General features: G+C 41.0%; 1 protein-coding gene across 5 annotated transcripts in view; it reads right to left on the minus strand.

The window, feature by feature from the left end:
- The window catches only part of TBC1D1 (TBC1 domain family member 1), a 231486-nt gene that overhangs the window by 77210 nt on the left and 133193 nt on the right, over nt 1-21083 (minus strand). For all 5 annotated transcript variants that reach the window (XM_082653232.1, XM_082653233.1, XM_082653231.1 and 2 more), the window contains 4 exons: nt 17394-17485; nt 9885-9995; nt 4531-4659; nt 2715-2801 (listed from right to left, as the gene is read on the minus strand). In XM_082653232.1, coding sequence (XP_082509358.1) covers nt 2715-2801; nt 4531-4659; nt 9885-9995; nt 17394-17485 — 419 coding nt within the window. The remainder of the gene's footprint in view (nt 1-2714; nt 2802-4530; nt 4660-9884; nt 9996-17393; nt 17486-21083) is intronic.

Consider the following 21083-nt stretch of genomic DNA (forward strand, 5'->3'; position numbering starts at 1 on the left):
TACCACCACTCATGCTTAGCACTGCATGCCCAGGACGTGGTAGGGGCCAATATATTTTTCTCAAATCAAAAAATATAAAGTAACTGATGTGTAAAACACTGATGACTAATAAGAACCTGCTGTATTAAAAAAAAATATATATATATATATATATATATATATATATATATATATATATATATATATATATATATAAGAAAAAGTGTACCAGCTTGTCCCTGCTGAAATTACCAGAAGGGATGAATAAATCAACATGAAAAGAGCAAAAAGGAATGACTGCATCTAATAATGGTGGACTGGAAAATCTAAATTCCACCTGTTCATTTGACCTGCAGTTGAGTGTCTCTTAGATGATAGGTATTAAGGATTTTAATTAAAAAAATTAAATTTATGTTTATTGAGGAGAAAGGTTATATACACCTAATTTTGTAGGAATTAGATTTTAAAAGCTTAATTCCCAACACATTATGAAATGTTAAACAGTAACTTAAATTTTTCATTCTTCAGGACTCTACAGTTACCAAGATTCTTTTAATTTAAGGATTTAAAAATGTGTTTAAGACAATTCATCAAGCAATCTCCATCACGCAAACCTATTCATCTCAACTCTCATTAACGTCCTTCCAAATTATGTGGAAGAGCTAACCCTCAGCTTCATCTAACACCTGAAAGGGCCACTGGATGTTCAGCTTCTTTGCTTCCAGACGATCAATTTACTGGAAGAGATCCAATTACATAAAAGCACACTTTTAACAACAGTTTCTCAACGTCAGGATGAACAAACGACATAAAGAATAACATAGAGCCACACACATAATACACACAAATAGGTTCTGAAAAGCTGCATTTCCCTTAGAATTACCCTAGAAATTCAAACCATGTGTATATTCCTAGATCTGTGATTTGAAGAAGAATAAAAAACAAGCAATAAGACTTACTGGAAAAGTCACTTGAGTGACATGAATTTCTTCACAGCACCTTTACTGGAACTAATCTCGAACGCCCTCTTCCCTGTCCACTTCCACGGGTGCAATTCCTATACTTTCTCCAAGATTTATCAAAAGCACTACTGCTCCCCTCTCCAAGCTTTCTCTGGTTCCACTGACCAAAAATAGCTCCCCTTCCTCTTGCTCCTGTGACAGCTAAGCTACCATGGCTCTTATTTGAACTCAGGCTCACAGCTACTCTACTCGATGCTGGTGTATCTGTCGCCTCTCCTACCAGATGAGTTCCTTCCTGCAGGGTAGAAGCTGTCTTTTTCATCTGTATCCAACAGATAAAAAAAACCCAAAACATTTCCAAACTTCAAATGAATTGTGGGTAGAATCAGTATGGAGGAGATGAATTTAAATAGACCACTAGATTCTAACTTAGAAAATCATATTCAGGGCATTCCCTGGTGGTCCAGTGGTTAGGACTCCACACTTCCACTGCCTAGGGCGTGGGTTCAATCCCTGGTTAGGGAACTAAGATCCCGCAAGCCACAGAGCACAGACACCCCCCCCTCCAAAAAAATAAAATCATATTCAGAAGACTGGGGTCTAGGGACTTGCTCCCCTAAGTGGGTCCACAGACCAGCGGCATCAACATCACCTTGGAGCTTGTCAGAAATTGGCCATTTCAGGAATCACCCCAGGCCTGCTGAATCAGAATCTGCATTTTAACCAGATCCCATTAAAGATGCACCTTAGAAATTGAGAAAGCGCTCAACTGAGGCAGTGTTTCTCAAACTATACGCTGTAACACATTGGTAGGCAGTGATATCAATTTCGTGGTCTGCCACAAACTTTTTAAAGCAATAGCAAATACCAGTATGTGTCACATGTGTACAGTAAATATCATTTTGTGAAATCTTATTTTCATTTTATCTGTGAGCATGTAGGTATGTGTGTTTCTGAACTAGTTTGCAATGTTAAATGTGTAAATTACTGTTGGTTATGGTCTAAAACCTTTGAAAGCCACATGCCCAGGAGGAAGCACAGAAGAACTTTGATTCCTGTGGTAAGGAGCTGGCCTCCACAACAACTCCCCCTCTTTCCATCCCAGGGCACTCTGACATCCCCAGCACAAAACCCGAAATCCACTTTTCTGGTGGGTAAAAAGTTGAACTAACTAGGTTTAAGTACGCTTATATATTTAGAAAGCAAGAAATTAAAACAAGGACATAGACACAGGTCTGCTACCAAAAGGAACTGCTGGCTTGCTCACTATCACAAAGCTGTGCTGGTGGCAGACACGAGGGGTGAGGCTTATTTATAAAAATAGTGATGTTTAATTATAATCATAGAGTCAGGCAGAGGACAGAGTAAGTTTCAGGAATTTAAGTTGCATACTTCTCATAATTCGTAAACCCACGTTTGAGGTTTTCCCCATTATTTTTAATATTTCATTTAGATTTCACTGGAAAACCTACTAAAGAAAGAAATCCATTGATCACTTGTGATTAATTAGATCTCAGTGGCCTGAAATGGTGCTTTTTCCTCTTTGCTTACGGAACAGCCCTCTGTTTTGGTATGTACAACTTTTTGGCTAGAGTAGGACTGCACAACCAGCTCTCCCCCTGCATTATCAAGTCCAGAAGCACCAAATTTCTCATGATTGGAGCTATGAGGCTTCTTTTGTTCCTTTTGATAGGCCCAGTATATAGGAGATGAGCAAGACCCATTTGCTGGTTTCTTCAGGGTGTCATATAGAAAAAAAAAAAACGTGCTTACTTTGCTGGTGTTACTTAATGTGCTAGACACGGAGCTGTCCAGATCCAGACTGGCGGAGTGCTCCTGGAGGCCTCTGGCTTTATTACCCTACGGAAAGAAAAGCAGTCGAGTTATGACCCCTGAGGCTTTTGCAAAGGCATCTGCTAGAAGCAACCTGGTCTATTTAAATAAGTTCAGGAAAAATGCATCTACTGGGAAACTCTGCTGAGCACATATGTGCATGAAGACAATCAACATTCGTCTTTTTTTTTTTTTTTGTAACCAAACTAAATGTTCCAAAGCACCTTGTGGGTTAGTCATTTGGCAGGGATGATGGGCAGAAGAGACAACACGTCTAGAAGAAAAGCAAGCGCTGAGGTGCGCACACTCAACAACAGAGTCCCCCCTCTGAGTCACACAGTGTCATGACCCGACAGCCTATGACACACAAACCACAATCTCTCGGTCTGGGAGCTCTCAAAGGCAGCCCCACCCCAACTCTGGTTTTGTAAATGAACTGCTTTTAATTATCTGTAAGGCTGCTGTGAAATTCTCAGAAACACCTCCATACAAAATAAAATTTATAACCAAAAAAAAATGTTTCAAAAGGAGTGGTTCATGAAATAAAAGATAACTATAAGAAGATACTGCAAGCTCCAGAAAGGTGTGAAACTTTGAGAGAAAAGAGAACTTTTATTTCTTAGTGTAAAAGGTATTTACACTCACGCTGGGGTTGGCGTGGGGCGGGGGGGGAGCAGGAGTTGGTAGTAATTTCTTAAAGAACTCCCAGATCAGTACATACGTATACTCTGTTCTTCCTATAGAGCTGCAGGCCACAAACTTTTTCCGTAAAGGGCCAGATAATAAATCTCTTATGCTTTGTGGATCATATGGTATCCGTGGCAAGTACTCAACTCTGCAGAAAAGCAGCCTTAGACAATAGGTGAATGAACTGATGTGGCTGTGTTTCAATAAAACTCTATTTACAAAAACAGGAGGTGAATGGTATTTGACCCAAGGACCACAGTTTGCAGATCCTGCTATAAACAGCTTCAGACACATAACAATAGCAGCTAATGATAAAAATTTTTTTTATAATGTAATCAGAATTTTTATTTATTTATTTATTTAAATTTATTTATTTATTTATGTATTTTATTTTTGGCTGCACTGGGTCTTCGTTGCTGCACGCAGGCTTTCCCTAGTTGCGACGAGCGGGGGCTACTCTTCATTGCGATGCTCAGGTTTCTCATTGCGGTGGCTTCTCTTGTTGGGGAGCACAGGCTCTAGGCGCGTGGGCTTCAGTAGTTGTGGCTCGCCACCTCAGTCGTTGTGGTTCGCAGGCTCTAGAGCGCAGGCTCAGTAGTTGTGGCGCACGGGCTTATTAGTTGCTCCCCGGCATGTGGGATCTTCCCGGACCAGGGCTCGAACCCATGTCCCCTGTACTGGCAGGCAGATTCTTAACCATTGCGCCACTAGGGAAGTCCCACGATAACAATTTTTAAACTGTACCTAGTGACACTAGGGAGAATGGAACCCACACCTTGGTGTATCTAATCCATGCTCTTTACAGGGACTGGCCAACAAATAACATTCTTTTGGGAGACAAAAATTCCATACAATACAACAGAGTAGAGAACACTTTTTAACCCGGACCAAGTTAAAAACTGAATTTTCAGTGTAGATAACATTTTTCTAACACTGAGAAGACACCAAAAAAGGTCTCACCCTTCTAAACTGTATGATGAACACTGATGGAACGAAAGCAAAGAACTGAATTTCATGCTCTCTCAAAAACAGTGATTTAACTTAAACTAGGAGGAATTATGCCACTTACCCGGGACAAAATACTTTCTAAAGACTCCGTTAAAGATCTCTTCGCTTTGTTTTTCAGCATATCTAGCCTAAATCGAGTGGCACTAGATGGTAATTCACTTCCAATATTCTCTGCTGCAATCTGTGATGCCTAAAAAGTGAAACAATGGAAAATTAAGTCACTTAGATCTTCCTTCCCTCCTTCTTTCCTTCCTTTTTAAAGGACCGAAAAATCTCTAGAATGCATCTTTTTGACCTCAGGTCATTTTTTCTGTGACCTCTTCTCATCTGCTCCTTGGTGACATGACTGCAAGTCCAGGAAATAATTTTGCCTCAAAGAGTTGCTTTGCCTACTCCAAACAAAATAAGGAAAGTGCTTAGAAACTAATCAGTTAACAAAGCAGTTTAGAGCTTGGGCTCTGCAGCTGGATCAGAGACATGTCATTCACTAGCTGTGGCCTTGAGCAAGTTTCTTACTTTCTCTGAGCCACAATTTCGTCTTCTGTAAATTGAGATCAACCTCACGATCTAACCATAGTGCTATGTTGTGAGATTAAAACACGTAAAGCATGTAAAACATTGGGCACAGCTTCTGGTACAAAGGTAGCTATGATTAGCTTTTCAAAGTAAAGTAACAACTTACTTTTGGGGGCATTTCAGAGGGTGAGACAAAATAAATCTAATCAACTGAAGAATCCATCCTCTCTGCCTACACTAATCCCTTCATCCCCTACTACAGAATCCTGTCTTTTTCCTCTCTCCCACCTATTGTTTCCATCATCCCATTCATTCTCCTCTGCAACCAAGTCTCTCCCTTAACTGATGGGAACATGAAACTGACAACATAAAAGTTTGTTTGCCAATCACAAAATGAAGTTTAATGTTACTTATTAACAAAGAGGTATGCTTAAAAAAAATACAAAAAACCTCTACTCTAGATTAAATTGTTTCTTCTATGGATTCTTACCTGAATGCTTTCTGCTAGATGATGATTTTGTTAGAAAAATACTCAACCACATCCTCCATTACTTTAAACACCAACTATTCTTTGTTGTTGTTACGTATGTCAAGCATACAGAAAAATGTGCAGATTAATACAATAAATGCCTTCATACCACCTCCAGCTTTGGCCAAGTTAACATTGTGCAGGTGTTGAGAAGAACAGTGATGAGCACAGGCTGTGGCAGTCACTCAACAAATACTGACTAAGTCATGTAGCATGGGTGGATGCCTTACTAGTTGCAGTTTGGTCCTGTGCAATCATTTACCAAGAGTAAGAGCCTATCCAGACTGGAGTCAGCCTCTAGAGGAAAGGGAATTACCCACAAAGAACCCTCAGGGGCCTGCATTTGACTCAATACCAGTTCACTCACGAAGTTAAGAAACTGTAGACCTGCTTTCAAACTCATAACCAAAGTTTTCCTAAAAAAGAAGCACTTTTAACTGTTCTGATATATACAGAAAATACTGGCTAAAAGACTGGTAGAACGTAGTAGATCCTACATAGAAAGAACAAAAACTGCACTTGTGTTTTTCTTTTTATAAACCAGGCCATAAGAATCTCTATATACTTAATTCAATGCTGCTTCTGCTCTCCTCTACCACCTAAAAAGGTTCTTTTCTATGTCTATCACTGTAATTCAAATGCAGTCTGAAAATAATTCACATTTAGAAAATAATTCACGTTTAGAAAATAATTTGCATTTAGAAAATAACACACTCCTTGTCCTTGTTTATTTTAAACTAAGCATCTAGAAGTTTCTCCTTTGAAGATGATGCTGGTTCTTGGATAAGTTTCTAGTGTGGGGCTCTAGAGTGAATTTGTACTGCAGTCCTCACATTGCCCATCCCAAGACAGATGGGTAAACTCTAAGCATGAACGTTTGGTGCCAAGTTTTAAATTCTGAAGCTACTATGAAGTTCTCAGTTCAGAACCCATCACAATGTCACAATGTATCCACCATCAGCCTTATTCAGAATAACCAGCACCTAGAAATAGCTAAGGTGCCCATCAAAAGGAGAATGGAGAAACAAACTGTGTTATTGACACAATGGAATAAAAAGGAACATAATTACTGATTTATGAAGCAACAAGGACGAATATCAAAAACAGTATCAAAAACATTATGCTAAGCAAAAGAAGCCAGAACTAAAAGAGAACATACTGTATGATTCCATTTATAGAAAGTTCTAAAACAGGCAAAACTAATCTGTGGTAGAAAAAAAAAATCAAAACAGTGGTTGCCTGGGGGAGGGAGGGAGTGAGGACTGACGGGGTATGGGGGTACTTTCTGGCATGATGGAGATGTTCTATACCTTGATACGGGTCTGGGTTACCTAAATATACGAAATCCTCAAAACTCAACAAATGGTACACTCAAGATTTGTGCAACTTACTATATGTAAATGTTATCTCCAAAAAATTGTAAATAAATACCAAATTCTAATTAATGATATGCACACTGAAGTGTTTAGGGATCAAGAGTACTAGTATCAGAAACTTACTCTGAAAAACATCAAAAATAAGGTGGAGTAATAGATGGATAGCTATATGGGAAAGCAAACATAACAAAACGTTTAAAATGGTTTCACCCAGATTGTGGGTATGTGAGTGTTCACTGTGTGATTCTTTCAACTTTTTGGTATGTTTGAAATTTTCTGTAATAAAATGTCAGAAAAAAAAAAAAGAAAGAAAAACTTATCTACTGGATAATGGACCCAGACAAATCGATGAGTGGTTACATAACATTAGATTTTGTTAGTTAATCATTATGCCCTTTAGGAGCTTAAGATAATGTCCTTGGACCTCAGACACGTGGGCTCCACACTCTCTAGCAAACGACTTGACCTCTGTTCCTCATGTCCTTGTCTCTAACATGGGTATTATACCACCTATCTCAAAAAAGTTGTTGTAGAAAAAAATGGAATAATTCATGTAGAGAATTAAAACTATACCTAGTACATGGGAAACGTTCAATCAGTGGCAGTTGATTTAATATTATTAATTTTTGTACCAGCTCAGTGAATACAAGCAGAAATGATATGTCCACTGATTCAAACATGATACTCTCTAAACTTTATTAATTTATAGGTCCTTGCCCAAACTGAATCCTTTCCCATAAGATCAAAGGATTCATTCAGTTTGTTTTCTACTTTACGGAACGATTCCTCCGACAGGTATCCAACACTAACACTTCAGTCTGAAAAGCATGTACAGTGTGGCATCACCACAGCTCTGAGAAGTACAGCCCTGAGACTGTGCTCATTGTCTTCCATCTACATTTTTTTTTTTTTTTTTTGCGGTACACGGGCCTCTCACTGTTGCAGCCTCTCCCGTTGCAGAGCACAGGCTCCGGACGCGCAGGCTCAGCGGCCATGGCTCACGGGCCGAGCCGCTCCGCGGCATGTGGGATCTTCCCGGACCGGGGCACGAACCCATGTCCCCTGCATCGGCAGGCGGACTCTCAACCACTGCGCCACCAGGGAAGCCCTTCCATCTACTTTTGAAGGCTGGTGGACGCAGACCACAATTCTACCTCTCTCTAGGTCAAGTCAAAACACATTTTCAAAGGTTACAGGAATTTTTAGGAGCAATAAGAACATAATGAAGTCCATGTGGTTAAATTATCTGGTAGCAGAAAGTGAGAGCAGGAATCTATTGGTGAACTCTCAAAAGTTCATCTGATCGATCTGATCTAAAGCAGCTGCAGCTCTGAAAAGCCGAACTCGGAGCCCAAGAGGGTGTCCAGCCTAAGGGACACCCAACTACTGCCCAGACACCAGTTCCACTTTGTGAGACTTGGTCTTCTTTACATTAAATTCTGTTTTCAAATGAGGGAAAATAAAAGAAACATTAATATATTTCTTTACTGTACTAGTCTATGCCCAAATCATAAAGATACTACCCTGTTCCACAAAAATGAGATTGCATTTAGGGCAAAACTTTCCATCCACCATAAACACTTCATTCTCCTTTCTAGCCATTATAAATTATTTCAGAATTATCAATTTCCTGTTGGAACAAGTTAGAGTGACTCAGGAAAGAGAAAATCAAACATAGAATAACTATCAGTGGCACAAGAGAAAAAAGGAAAGAAAATGAGAAAAGAAATATGTTGACAAGTGAACTAGGGAATTAACTGAAAACTTAGACTGGGTGGCCCATCCAAAAGTGAACAGGAGGATAACAGAACTTGCCCACTCTCTTAAGGGTACCGGCTGAGAAGGGAGGAAGGTCAACACACAAAGGCCAAAAACACAGTGTACTGATATTACGGTCACAGCTAAGGGGCCCTAGAGTTGGCCGATGAAATTAAAAACAATGTTGGCCACTGTATGTGACCAGGAGTTCAGCAAAGGCACATAATTGCCAAAGCCAGCTGGAAAGCAGAAAGCAAATGGGGAGAGTTGCTGTGTGTGCATCCAAATAAAACTGCATCACGGTTACGTTACCGGAAAAGCAGAGGCTGTTTTCAGGGAAAATAGCAAGAGGAGAGCACACAACTGAGCATTAAAACACCTTGAGAATAAGCACTCAGGAAGTATTCTTTTTTTTTAAAAAAAAAAAAAAAAAAAGGCAATATACTTCTGGAAATTAAAGACTCTTTGAACATACTTTACTGATTTTTCTCTAGGCTTTCTGGCCTAACAGTAACTTAAACAAATATAAAATGCATGTTTAGAAGCTATAATGGTTATTATAAATTGACTTATAGAGAGTCCAAAAGAAATAGGAAAATGGTCCTGAATCCCAAACTCGAAGCTCTTCAAAGACAGAGCCCTGCAGGCAGCCCCAGCCTCTGAGATAGCACCCCTCACACAGAAAAGCTGAACAGAGCTGTGGAAAGGAGGACAGGAGGCCAACTCTGCACCTCCAGCATATGAAGTGGAATTGACAGAAGCTCCACATCTGAATAGCACGTAAACCAGGCTAATACTGTATGTGACTTATCAGTAGTGCTATCTTCTATGCAGATTGCATTTCTATTACAAAGAGCTTCCGGGCACTTTATGTAATTCTGAAGGCAGCTGTACAATGTCAGTCCCATTTAATCAAGGAGAAAGGTGAGGTGACAGCGACTGGCTCCCTGCAGGTCAAGGAGCTTTCCTTGCTAGCATCCACTCGTAAACTCCACTCTCGATGCTCTACACCAGTCTCCTCATCAGAGCAACTACTGTGCTCCCACTACAACGCAGACAGAAACTCTCCTCACCTTTTCTAAGCACAATCTAAATATTCCCCAATTTCCCTACATGTTTAACAAATGAAAATAAAATTCAGGGAGAAAAAGAAGTTTCAGAGCTTCAGAAAATCCTCAGGACTCTGCTTTACACAGTGTCCTGGTAAAATTTTAAGAAGAGAGAAAAATGCCATACCTGCTTTATCTCCCCAATATGGATGTGAACTTTTTGTTTCTCTTCATATAAACATCTCAGGAAAGAAACAATCAATTCATTCTCTCGCTGCTCACTTCTTGGTCTCAATTTCTTAATGAAAAAAAAAAAGAATATATTACATTAATTTATTAATTAATTAATATTACATTAATTAATTTTTAATTGTCACCAAAACTGCTAACCCATTCCTTTGAAAATGCTACCAGCTTCCATTCATCAACTAGTGCTTTTACCCAATCACCTCACTAGGGGGCACCAATGATCCTACAACTGGAGATAATTTTTAAAAAGAAACAGATAAGGAAGCCAGTGGGCCAGATTTAGCCTCTGACCTCTGATGTCCTTATACCTAAAATAAACATTTCACATCAGATAGAGACATAGTCAAAATATTTAATAAACAGTCTTAAGAGCATAAGAAAAGGACAAAAATCTGTGTAAACACCCAGAGGTCAAGAGCCACAATGGTTACTTATTTATAAACTCTTATGGTCAGGGAACTGGAAAGGAAACCAGCAACTGGATCCAGGGCCATGGTTCCTTCCACATGTCAAACATGTTCATCATGAAGCACTTCCTGGAAGCCTCACAAGGCATGCACTTGCACACAAAATTTCATGGCATGGACTCAATTTTTTCCTCTGGTTTTTAAAAAATTATTTGTATGCCTTTAGTGGCAAAGCACACTGGTCTAGAAATCAGGTCATGTAAGTTCAAGGTGCTGCCTAGAAGTGAGACCAAAGGCTTGTCATTTAAGCTTAGCTTCTCTGTCTGTTCAAATGAAGATTATGCACAAAATACACTCCAAGGTCTTTTCCAGCCCCAAATTCTTTGGATTTGAAATACCAGAGTTCATGTTTAGAAGACCATCTAATTTAATGTATTCAATTATTTTCCCTGAATATGAAGAAAACAAAACTGAATTACTCTGGAGATAAACAAAGTTTCTGGTCTATAAACTTTAGAAAAATATCTTTTTTTTACAACGACAGTTATCCATTGCCCTGCTCCTCCCTCCCTCCCTACCCCAAACCTCTAGCCTGCCCTTTAAATCAAAGTCAGGGTGTCTAATAAACGGATCAATTACACAAGCATCTGAGTCCGGGTCAATGCCATTCTTGGCAGCCCAGCTGACTAAGGAACAATTTTACCCCTCGTGTCACAGACTAGAAGCATTCTAACATTCCTCTCTTAAAGACAAAGATCATTTTAAATAAGTTGTTCCTGTTACCCAAGGAAAGGATAGTAAATGATTAGAAGAGGCTGTTTTCAATGAGGACTTCCTGTTCTCTCAAATTTCAGATTTAAAGATTAAATATTTTAAAGGTCAGAATAGATGTTCTCAATCTGGATGCCAAGCCGTGAACCTTGATGTTATAATTTTTTACATGTTTTATGCAACACGTGGGTTGTTCCAGAGAAAGTTTCCATCAGATCTTCAAAAGAGGAAAGCGGTAGTCACATACCACAATCCTAACTTAATTTTGCTGACCTCGGGACGGTTACAGATATACTGTGAGTCTAAAAGCCCCCAGAGACAACAGGAACTTTCAGTCATTGCTGGTGGGAACATGATATGGTTACAGCACTTTGGGAGCCAGTTTGGCAGCTTCTTACAAAACTAACCATGTTCCCACCATGTGATCCAACAATCGTACTGCTTAGTATTCACTTGAATGAGTTGAAAATCTATGCCCATACAAAAGCCTGCACAAGAATGTGTATAGCAGCTTTATTCCTAATTGCTAAAATTTAGAAGCAACCAGGTGTCTTTAAACAGGTGAATGGATAAACTGTGGTACATCCGATGAAATATTACTCAGCACTAAAAAGAGCTATCAAACCATAAAAAGACATGGAGGAACCTTAAATGCATATTGTTAAGGGAAAGAAGCCCAACTGAAAAGGCTACACAAACAGTATGATTCTAACTATGTGACATTCTGGAAAAGACAAACTATGGAGACAGTAAGATCAGTGGTTGCCTGGGGTTTGGAACAGAGGTGGGGGGTTGGGGAATAGTGAAAAGGTGGAGCATAGAGAATCTTTAGGGCAGTGAAACAATTCTGTATGATACTATAATGGTGGATACATGCCATCAAACATGTGTCAGAACCCACAGAATGTACCACACCAAGAGTTAACCCTAATGTAAACTACAGACTTTAATCACTAAAGATGTATCAATATTGGCTGATCAATTGTAATAAAGGTACCACACTGAGACAAGATATTAATAGGGGAAACTGGCTTGGGGGAAGGGCATGAGAAGTTTTATGGGAACTCTCTGTACTTCCACCCACTTTTTCTGTAAAACTAAAACTACTCTAAAAAATAAAGTATATATATATTTTAAAGTCCAGGAAAGAGAAGCAGGCAGGAATTACGAAGGCTCTGAGCAGGCACCCAAGAGCTGACCCATTCTTTCCTTTCCTATTCTTCAATCAAACCTTTGGGCTGCTCTCACAAGAAAATTTGTATTTTTGTTGGAGAAATTCTTCATAATCACTTATTTCAACATATCAAAAAAGGCTAAGAATGCAGTAACAGGAGAGGAGCATTATTAATACATTCTCTTTCCCTCAGCATATACATGAAAGAAACTACTTGAATGGACAGAAAATGAGACTAAACTGAGCACAATGTACTACCACAGCTACTGCCCAGACACTGCATCAAGGAGCTCGTTAAACATCACAGGGGAAAGTCAGTGAGGCTGAGAAGACCATGTCTGTGGTGTCATACAAGGTCAAGAAATAAACCCTTTCTTAAAATAACTGAAACATGACTAGGGGCTACCCTGCTATTTAGTGAAAACGATTAGCAAGGTATCATCTCCTGAGTGCCTCCCAGGGAACTTCACCATCCTGCAAAGGGACAAATCATTATTTCCTGAAGATGATTTAACTTTATAAGCATTCATGACAGAGAGACAGGTCTGAGGAAAATAATGGGGAATGAAGTTGGATAACATCCCTTTGCAGTCAAAAATTAACTTGCTTATTACTCAAAGTTAACCTACGGAGTCAGGAGTCAGGATGGTGGTCACCTGGGGCAGGACCAAGGGGGGGTTCGGAGGGACTGGACACGCTCTATTTCCTAATCTGCGTGCTGCTGCACAGCTGTATTCATCTTATAAAAATTCACTGACAGGGCTTCCCTGGTGGTGCAGTGGTTGAGAATCTGCCTGCCAATGCAGGGGACACGGGTTTGAGCCCTGGTCTGGGAAGATCCCACATGCCGCGGAGCAACTAGGCCCGTGAGCCACAACTACTGAGCCTGCGCATCTGGAGCCTGTGCTCCACAACAAGAGAGGCCACGATAGTGAGAGGCCCGCACACCGCGATGAAGAGTGGCTCCCGCTTGCCGCAACTAGAGAAAGCCCTCGCACAGAAACGAAGACCCAACACAGCCAAAAATAAATAAATAAATAAATAAATAAATATTTAAAAAAATTCACCTACAGCCAATATTTTATAATAACTATAGAATATAACCTTTAAAAATTGTGAATCACTACATTGCACACCTGAAACTTACGTAATATTATAAATCAACTATATCTCAAAAATTTTTTTATTTCATTGAACTATATACCACTGATTTGTGTGCTTTTCTATAGTTATATTTCATTTTTAAAAAAAGAACAATATAAAACAATTAATTGCCTGTTAAAAGCAACAAAGCCAATGTTGTTACGTGTTTCTTAACCTCATTTCTATGAGGGCGGGCCTATAAATTGGTTGTAAAAGCAATTTGAAATCCATTTCTAACACTGGTTAATGAATATCAGAATGCTGAGAAAGCCTATGGTCTTCTGAGGAGTCTACTGAAAATGGCAGTGCTCACCTGGACTACAGCCTGACATCTTTTTTAAAAAGTATAATGAAATCTTGCAAGAAATAATTTTAAAACCATGGAAAAATCCAATTAAGCTGCTCTATATTCTGTACAAAGTGAAAAAAAATTCCTCCAACCACTTATCTTTAACTTGTGAAAAGTCACATTATTTAATCCGTTATCAACATCTACTGACTATAAATCTACTTGATTTACCTACTGAGTATTTATTAAGTCATTCCCTGAAATACACTCATTCAAATGAAGAGAATTCGACTTTGAGACAGTTTCTTCACTAGCCCAACTCAGACTGAAAGCAACTTCTCCCTGAGGACGACCTATGTAAACTCAGCACACTCAGTCAGCAGGGGACAGCACCTGGACAGAGTCAGACCCCACCCAAGGGTCACATTCTCATTCGCCCACTTTGACATGTTTGAAAAATGTACACTTCAACAAGGTCCTAAATTAAAAAGTGGCTCTGCAGTGTCTTGAGTCCTCTTAGAAGGGTTAGCACACCCACAGGCCCATCTGGCCCCAAGTTCTCCTCACAGAGCTCAAAGTCAAAGCCGGCTTATTTGCAGCAGTGATACTTCCCCAGCATCATCTGCACAGTAATTAATGATTTCTTTTTCTTTATGGTTCTGTTTGGGTTGCACTTTTTTTTTTTTGCATGAAACATTTATTTACAAAAACACTGAATATATATGTTTTAATAACTATTTAAGCAATCATGTACTATTGATTTCAATAGTAATTACATTTGTTTTATAAAAATTTGCCCTTGGAGAATTTCCTCAGAAACAAATCATTCTCCAGGAAAAAAACCATACAAAGGAAAATATTAACCATTCTATTTAAAAGAGGTATCATGACACTGCAAAGCCACCTTTTTCCTTATGATCTGTTTGAAATGCATGATTTTCAAATGCATTAGCAGGAACTACTACCTAAAAAGAAACTAGTGACTTGGTTTATAAAATATTTTATAAAAAAACAAGAATGGTCATTGAGTAAATAATTTAATAAGACTACCAATAAGCCATCAGAAGAAGAGATCCATGTTAAATTTGTATTATTCAAAACAGAGCCACACCTACAATGATGGAGGACAAAGTACGAGCTGGCTTTTCAAAGCCAATGAACAATGACTTCCCTTTGGTCTTTAAACCAATCAAAAAACTACAGCGCCTTCTCCAACACCACACAGGGATCCCAGGATATTAACTGAATCCATTTTTTTAAAACAAACTTTTGTCACTGATTTTCTCTAAAGTCTCTTTGCCATTTTTTATACTGAGTGTCTCACACTCACATGGATCAAAGAGAATCTCAAAATCACATCCATCAAGAACATAATCATTGCTGCAGAAGGGTATCTGGGGTATTACCTATCCTGATTCACCACACTGTTTTGGGGAAAGCTACACAGTGCTATCTAAATAAAAAAGAAAACAAACTCACAGTAGGGGAGGAAGGTGCATCTTCTATGCTTGCTAGAAAGATATTCCCCAAAGTGACTTGATGGCACTAAAACAGCAAAGTGGGCTAGCATCAGATGAAAAAGGACCCAGCTCTGGGCTTCCCTGGTGGCGCAGTGGTTAAGAACCCACCTGCCAGGGCTTCCCTGGTGGCGCAGTAGTTGAGAGTCCGCCTGCCGGTGCAGGGGACACGGGTTCGTGCCCCGGTCCGGGAAGATCCCACATGCCGCGGAACGGCTGGGCCCGTGAGCCATGGTCGCTGAGCCTGTGCGTCCAGAGCCTGTGCTCCGCAACGGGAGAGGCCACAACAGTAAGAGGTCCGCGTACCACAAAAAAAGAAAAAAAAGAAGAATCCACCTGCCAATGTAGGGGACATGAGTTCGAGCCCTGGTCCAGGAAGATCTCACATGCTGCGGAGCAACTAAGCCCATGTGCCACAACTACTGAGCCTGCACTCTAGAGCCCGTGAGCCACAACTACTGAGCCTGTGTGCCACAACTACTGAAGTCCACGCGCCTAGAGCCTGTGCTCTGCAACAAGAGAAGCCACTGCAATGAGAAGCCAACGCACCGCTACGAAAAGTAGCCCCTGCTCGCCGCAACTACAGAAAGCCTGAGCGCAGCAACGAAGACCCAACACAGCCAAAAATAAATTAAAATAAATTTAAAAAAAAAAAGAAAAAGGACCCAGCTCCCATCACAAATGCATTAACAATCAGAAGCAAATTGTCCATCCATTTATGAATTCCAAGTACAAATCACATTAAATTTGTCTGAGAGTACTGCGTACTTAGAACGCTAAAGATCCTTTAAGAAAAAACAAAGTAGTGTGTCTCAAGTCAATTCAAAAGAAAATAAGAAAACTGAAAGGCAATTGGAAATTGTGAAAGTTACATTCTAAGCTACTTATGAAATTAAAAAACTCTTCCTATGCTCTCCTTCAAACATACATATGCCAATCCTACTGCAGAAGATCAAGGGAAGGAAAACTCGAACATGTGATTAAAAAGACAAAGACAATTCTTTAATTTTTCACTCTAACAGAAAACAGATCACGGGCCCTGTCTGTAGCCTCTCCCTCAGTGAAGAGGGAGAGAGAACCTACAGTCTAGACTTACTAGCCATCTTGTTTTGTTTAAAGACTTCTCTATGTGCAGAACCCCTGGCACTCTCCTCCCCACTAGAGACTTATGCTTTGTTCTGATGTACTCTCCTCCCTAGGAAAGTGCCACAGAACCACAGAAAATGCCCCTCGGCTAAAGCAGACATGAAATTTTTGATGAGCTCATTAAAGATTCATAATGAACAGACTATGGGCATGCCAGAACACACAGTGTGGTTTCCCGAGATAAGTGCATCTAAATGCAAGGATGACAGTGCAGTTCCGGGCTTAATGCAGAAAACCGATGAGCTTGGGTTTTCTTCTGTATTTTGTTTTTATGTTTAGGTTTGATATACCATATAGTAGGTAACACCTAAATTTATTTTCAAAACTGAAAAAAAAGAGCGAGGAAGAAAAGTTATGTTTAATTTCATGTACAAAATGTTATATCCTTAAGACTCTCACACTTAGGGCTGAAATCCCAAGCGGGAAGGAGCTAGCAGAGGTCTTCCAGGGAGGGTTTCCCTGGTGGCGCAGTGGTTGAGAGTCTGCCTGCCAACGCAGGGGACACGGGTTCATGCCCCAGTCTGGGAAGATCCCACATGCCGCGGAACGGCTGGGCCCGTGAGCCATGGCCTCTGAGCCCGCGCGTCCGGAGCCTGTGCTCCGCAATGGGAGAGGCCACAACGGTGAGAGGCCCGCGTACGGCAAAAAAAAAAAAAAAAAAAAAAAAGAGGTCTCCCAGGGAGAGCAGTGCTCAGGGACCAAAATCCAGGTCCCATGTCTCCCGGGCTGAGGCTCTCTCCACTTTATTATTTCCTTTCTCTCGTTCCTTAAGGGAGAGTTCCCCTGGTTTAGTAGTTTTCACGTGAAAAACCAAGCCCTGATAGGAATCTGCAATTCTGACCTGGCCCCTGTCCCGAGGCTGTTAAAGCTTAAACCTAGAGGAACTCAGGCCCACTTCCTTGAGGATCTGACAGGTTTGCTTTGCTATTTTTTATAAATAAAATTTCACAGAGAAGCTGCCTCCTTTCTTCCTTCTGGAAATTTAAAAGCAGTACTGTACCTGAACCTCCTCAAAAATAGTTGCTTGCTCCTGATTAGTTAATGTTGTCAGGTGCTTCTGGAGTTCTAGTTTGGTTTTGGAAGAATTCATTCCTATTAAGAGAAAAAAAGAGATATGAGAACACTCTAGGTAACAGTTACGAGGTAGAGTTAACACTTCCCATGCTCACTCCCCCCTCTTACATGACTTAACCACCTTCTTCAGGCTTCTGAGGTTTTATGGAAAGTCTAATCCATAATGTCGGTGATGATGATGACCCTGACAACAAGCAACATTTTTTTTTTTTTTTTTTTTTTGCGGTACGCGGGCCTCTCACTGTTGTGGCCTCTCCCGCTGCGGAGCACAGGCTCTGGACGCGCAGGCTCAGCGGCCATGGCTCACGGGCCCAGCCGCTCTGCGGCATGTGGGATCCTCCCGGACCAGGGCACAAACCCGCGTCCCCTGCATCGGCAGGCAGACCCTCAATTACTGCGCCACCGGGAAGCCCCTAAGCAACATTTTTTGATTGAGCCCTCACGTGGTAGGCACTGACTTAAACATCAGGCCTGTATCATTTCATTTAATACTCAGAACAATCTGGTAAAGAGGACTCGATTAGCCCCATTTTACAGTTAAGGAAACTGAGACCCAGAGAGCTCAGTTAATTCCCAAAGACCCCATACTGGACTCTACGTCAGCTTTGTGTGGTTCCAAATTGCCTTTTTTCGCCACTACTCCATGTTAGAACACCTCACACAGCCAGAACATTGTCCGCAGGAAACGATAAATTCTCAGGGAGTATTTATATGTAAACTAGACAATCTCCCTTAAGGATAAACAACTACTGCCCCATTTGAAAACTGACCAACATTCTTCTCTTACAGGTTAGGCTAGGCTCTTTCACAAGAAAGTGATTTGTGTGGCAACCAACTTTCCCTTTACCACCACATGCTTAGTAATAGTCTTATGGCCACTTAAATAACATTACAAAGGATTCTGAGGGAAAGTCATTAAAATAAAGTTGCAATTTTAATGTCCATTAGAATCTGGTATTTCAGAAAGTTCCTTCTCCACACATATATGGCTCAGACCCTGTTTTGCCTTTTCTTGGCGCCAGAGATAAATGCTACCCATGATGAAAAAATTTGGGATGAAAGGATTTGTTGACCTAACTATCGTGGGAAAAAAACTGCTGCTGATTACTTTTATTCCCAGGGCAGTCCTGTCCCCATCCACATGCCACCCCGTCTTCTCCTCCTGAGGGTGAGCCACTGGGCAGGGCCTTGGCCAAGTCTCTGGGCCAGATTTATCTACATTACTAGGATGGCCAGAGGGGACAGCTCTGAACAGGGACTTGGAAACCAGGCCTCTGTTTTACAGATGAGTTTGCTGAGGTCCGGAGAAGCCAGGCGACTGACAGGTCAGGAGGCCAATCAGCAGCCAAGCCTGCCCCAGCGCCAGTGCTCCTCCATCGCCCACCCCGCCCCCTGCAGCAGAAGGCAGGGCCCTCACCCTCCTAACAGGCGGTGGCGAGGTCGCTGCCCCTACTCAAACCACTGCAGCTCCCAGAAGTCCTTCCTCTTTCCACCACCGTTTTCTTTTTTTGGCCAAGAAAACCCTGAGGCCACCATAAAAATAAAAGCCAATATTTCTTAAGTGATTGCTGTGCCACTTCATGCAACACTACATAAATAATCTCATCTGATCCTCAACATAATCCTTGGAGTGGGCACTATTTTAAGCAATTCCAAGGTCTATAGATGAAGAAACTGAGGCACAGTGAAGTCAAATGTCTTGCCCAAGGTTATCAGCTAAAGAAGGGACAAAGTCAGAATCTGACCCACATCCGTCTGCCCCCAGAGACCACCCTAGGACACTCCACTGCTCCTTTACCCAGGCAGTCAAGCCACCTGACGCCACTGCCTTCAACACGGAAGTGAAGTGCTAAGTGAAGTAAGTCAGCCAGAAAAAGACAAGTACTGTATGTTTCCACTTGTACGTGGAATCTAAAAAACAAACAAATATAACAAAACAGAAACAGACTTAACAAAGGACTAGTGGTCGCAGGGGGGAGGGGAAGGGGGGAAAGGTGAAATAGGTGAAGGGGATTAAGATGTACCAGGGGATTTAAACTACCAGTTATAAAATAAATAAGTCACAGGGATGTAATGTACAGCACAGGGAATACAGTCAATAATGTCATAATGATATTGTATGGTACATAAGAAATAAAAATACTGACTCACTATGTTATACATCTGAAACTAATAATATTGTAAGTCAACTATTCTTCAATCAGAAAAAAAGAGGGCAGTAAAAGTGCAGAAAGGACAGATGAATTTTATCAGAGCACAGTTCAGGTACTCCTCAGGCAAGCTGTCAGGTCATACAAGCCAGGCAAACAGAGATGCCTTTACTGCACTAACTACTTACATGTTGAATCAAAACAGTGTTTAAATTTACGAGTAAAATTAGCACTCAGAAATCATTAAATAAAAATCCTCCCTGCATATGGATGTCAATGACACAGTGCAAACATCCTCTCTTGGAAACACTGTACTGCTTGATGAGACATTCACATGTGGAGAAAAACCCCAAGAAGAGTCAGACTAATTATATATACTTCTAACAATCTCAGGTGAAATCATACAGACTATTCTTCATATTCAGCAGGTCTGGAGAGATCCTTAGACAGTTCTATCCTTGTCTTCAGGGTGCCTCAATTCATTAGGTTCTTCCTGCCCCATCTCAAACCAGAGGTGGTCTTTGTGGTCCCAGCACCTGCTCTCCACTGTGCACCCTCCACAGGGCTTCTCACTACCTTCAGCCTTGGCGGGGGCGGCGGGGGGCGGGGGGAGCAGGGAACGGGAGTTTCTGCAGCAAGAAGAGGGCACTCCCCAGGTGATGCCAAAAGGTTTTAGAGGGGAGAAGCGAGGCAAGTGAGCCCGCCCTCATGATGACTGGTTGAAAAGGCTCTTATTAAAGGGAGCTCTGATGAGTGCCTTTGCTTTGCTGAAGGCAAATTTACTTAGACAGCAAAAGGAAACCTCAGTAAAACTTTTTTTTTCCTTTTAGTGAAAGTATAATTCATTCCAAGAATTCCCAAAATGCTCCTCTAAACTTTAAAATAAGCAAAACACTATATAAATACTAGCAGTTGTACATAGTTCAAACACAGAATCAGCACAGCTGCACCCCTTACATGTTGTAAGTGTCCAACAGCACCCATATGTACAGTGTATTTATTCTATTTTACAGAGTCCAGAGCATACTGACTATATCAATTTATTAAGAAAACAGTCTTGGGACTTCCCTGGTGGCACAGTGGTTAAGAATCCACCTGCCAATGCAGGGGACATGGGTTCGAGCCCTGGTCTGGGAAGATCCCACAGGCCGCGGAGCAGCTAAGCCCGCGAGCCACAACTACTGAGCCTGCATGCCACAACTACTGAAGCCCACGCGCCTAGAGCCCGTGGAGAAGCCACCGCAATGAGAAGCCCTCACACTGCAACGAAGAGTAGCCCCTGCTCACCGCAAATAAAGAAAGCCCGCGCACAGCAACGAAGACCCAACTCAGCCTAAATAAATATACTTAAAAAAAAAAAAAAAAACTCTTTAAGTCTTTCTTTTTGTTGCCATGTCATTGGTCCTCTCCACAGTTTATGGAGTTCCTGGCCAGATCATAACTTCCTATTAGAACTACTCCTATGG

The sequence above is a fragment of the Grampus griseus genome (assembly GCF_964374135.1).
Source record: "Grampus griseus genome assembly, chromosome: 4".
Lineage (NCBI taxonomy): Eukaryota > Metazoa > Chordata > Mammalia > Artiodactyla > Delphinidae > Grampus > Grampus griseus.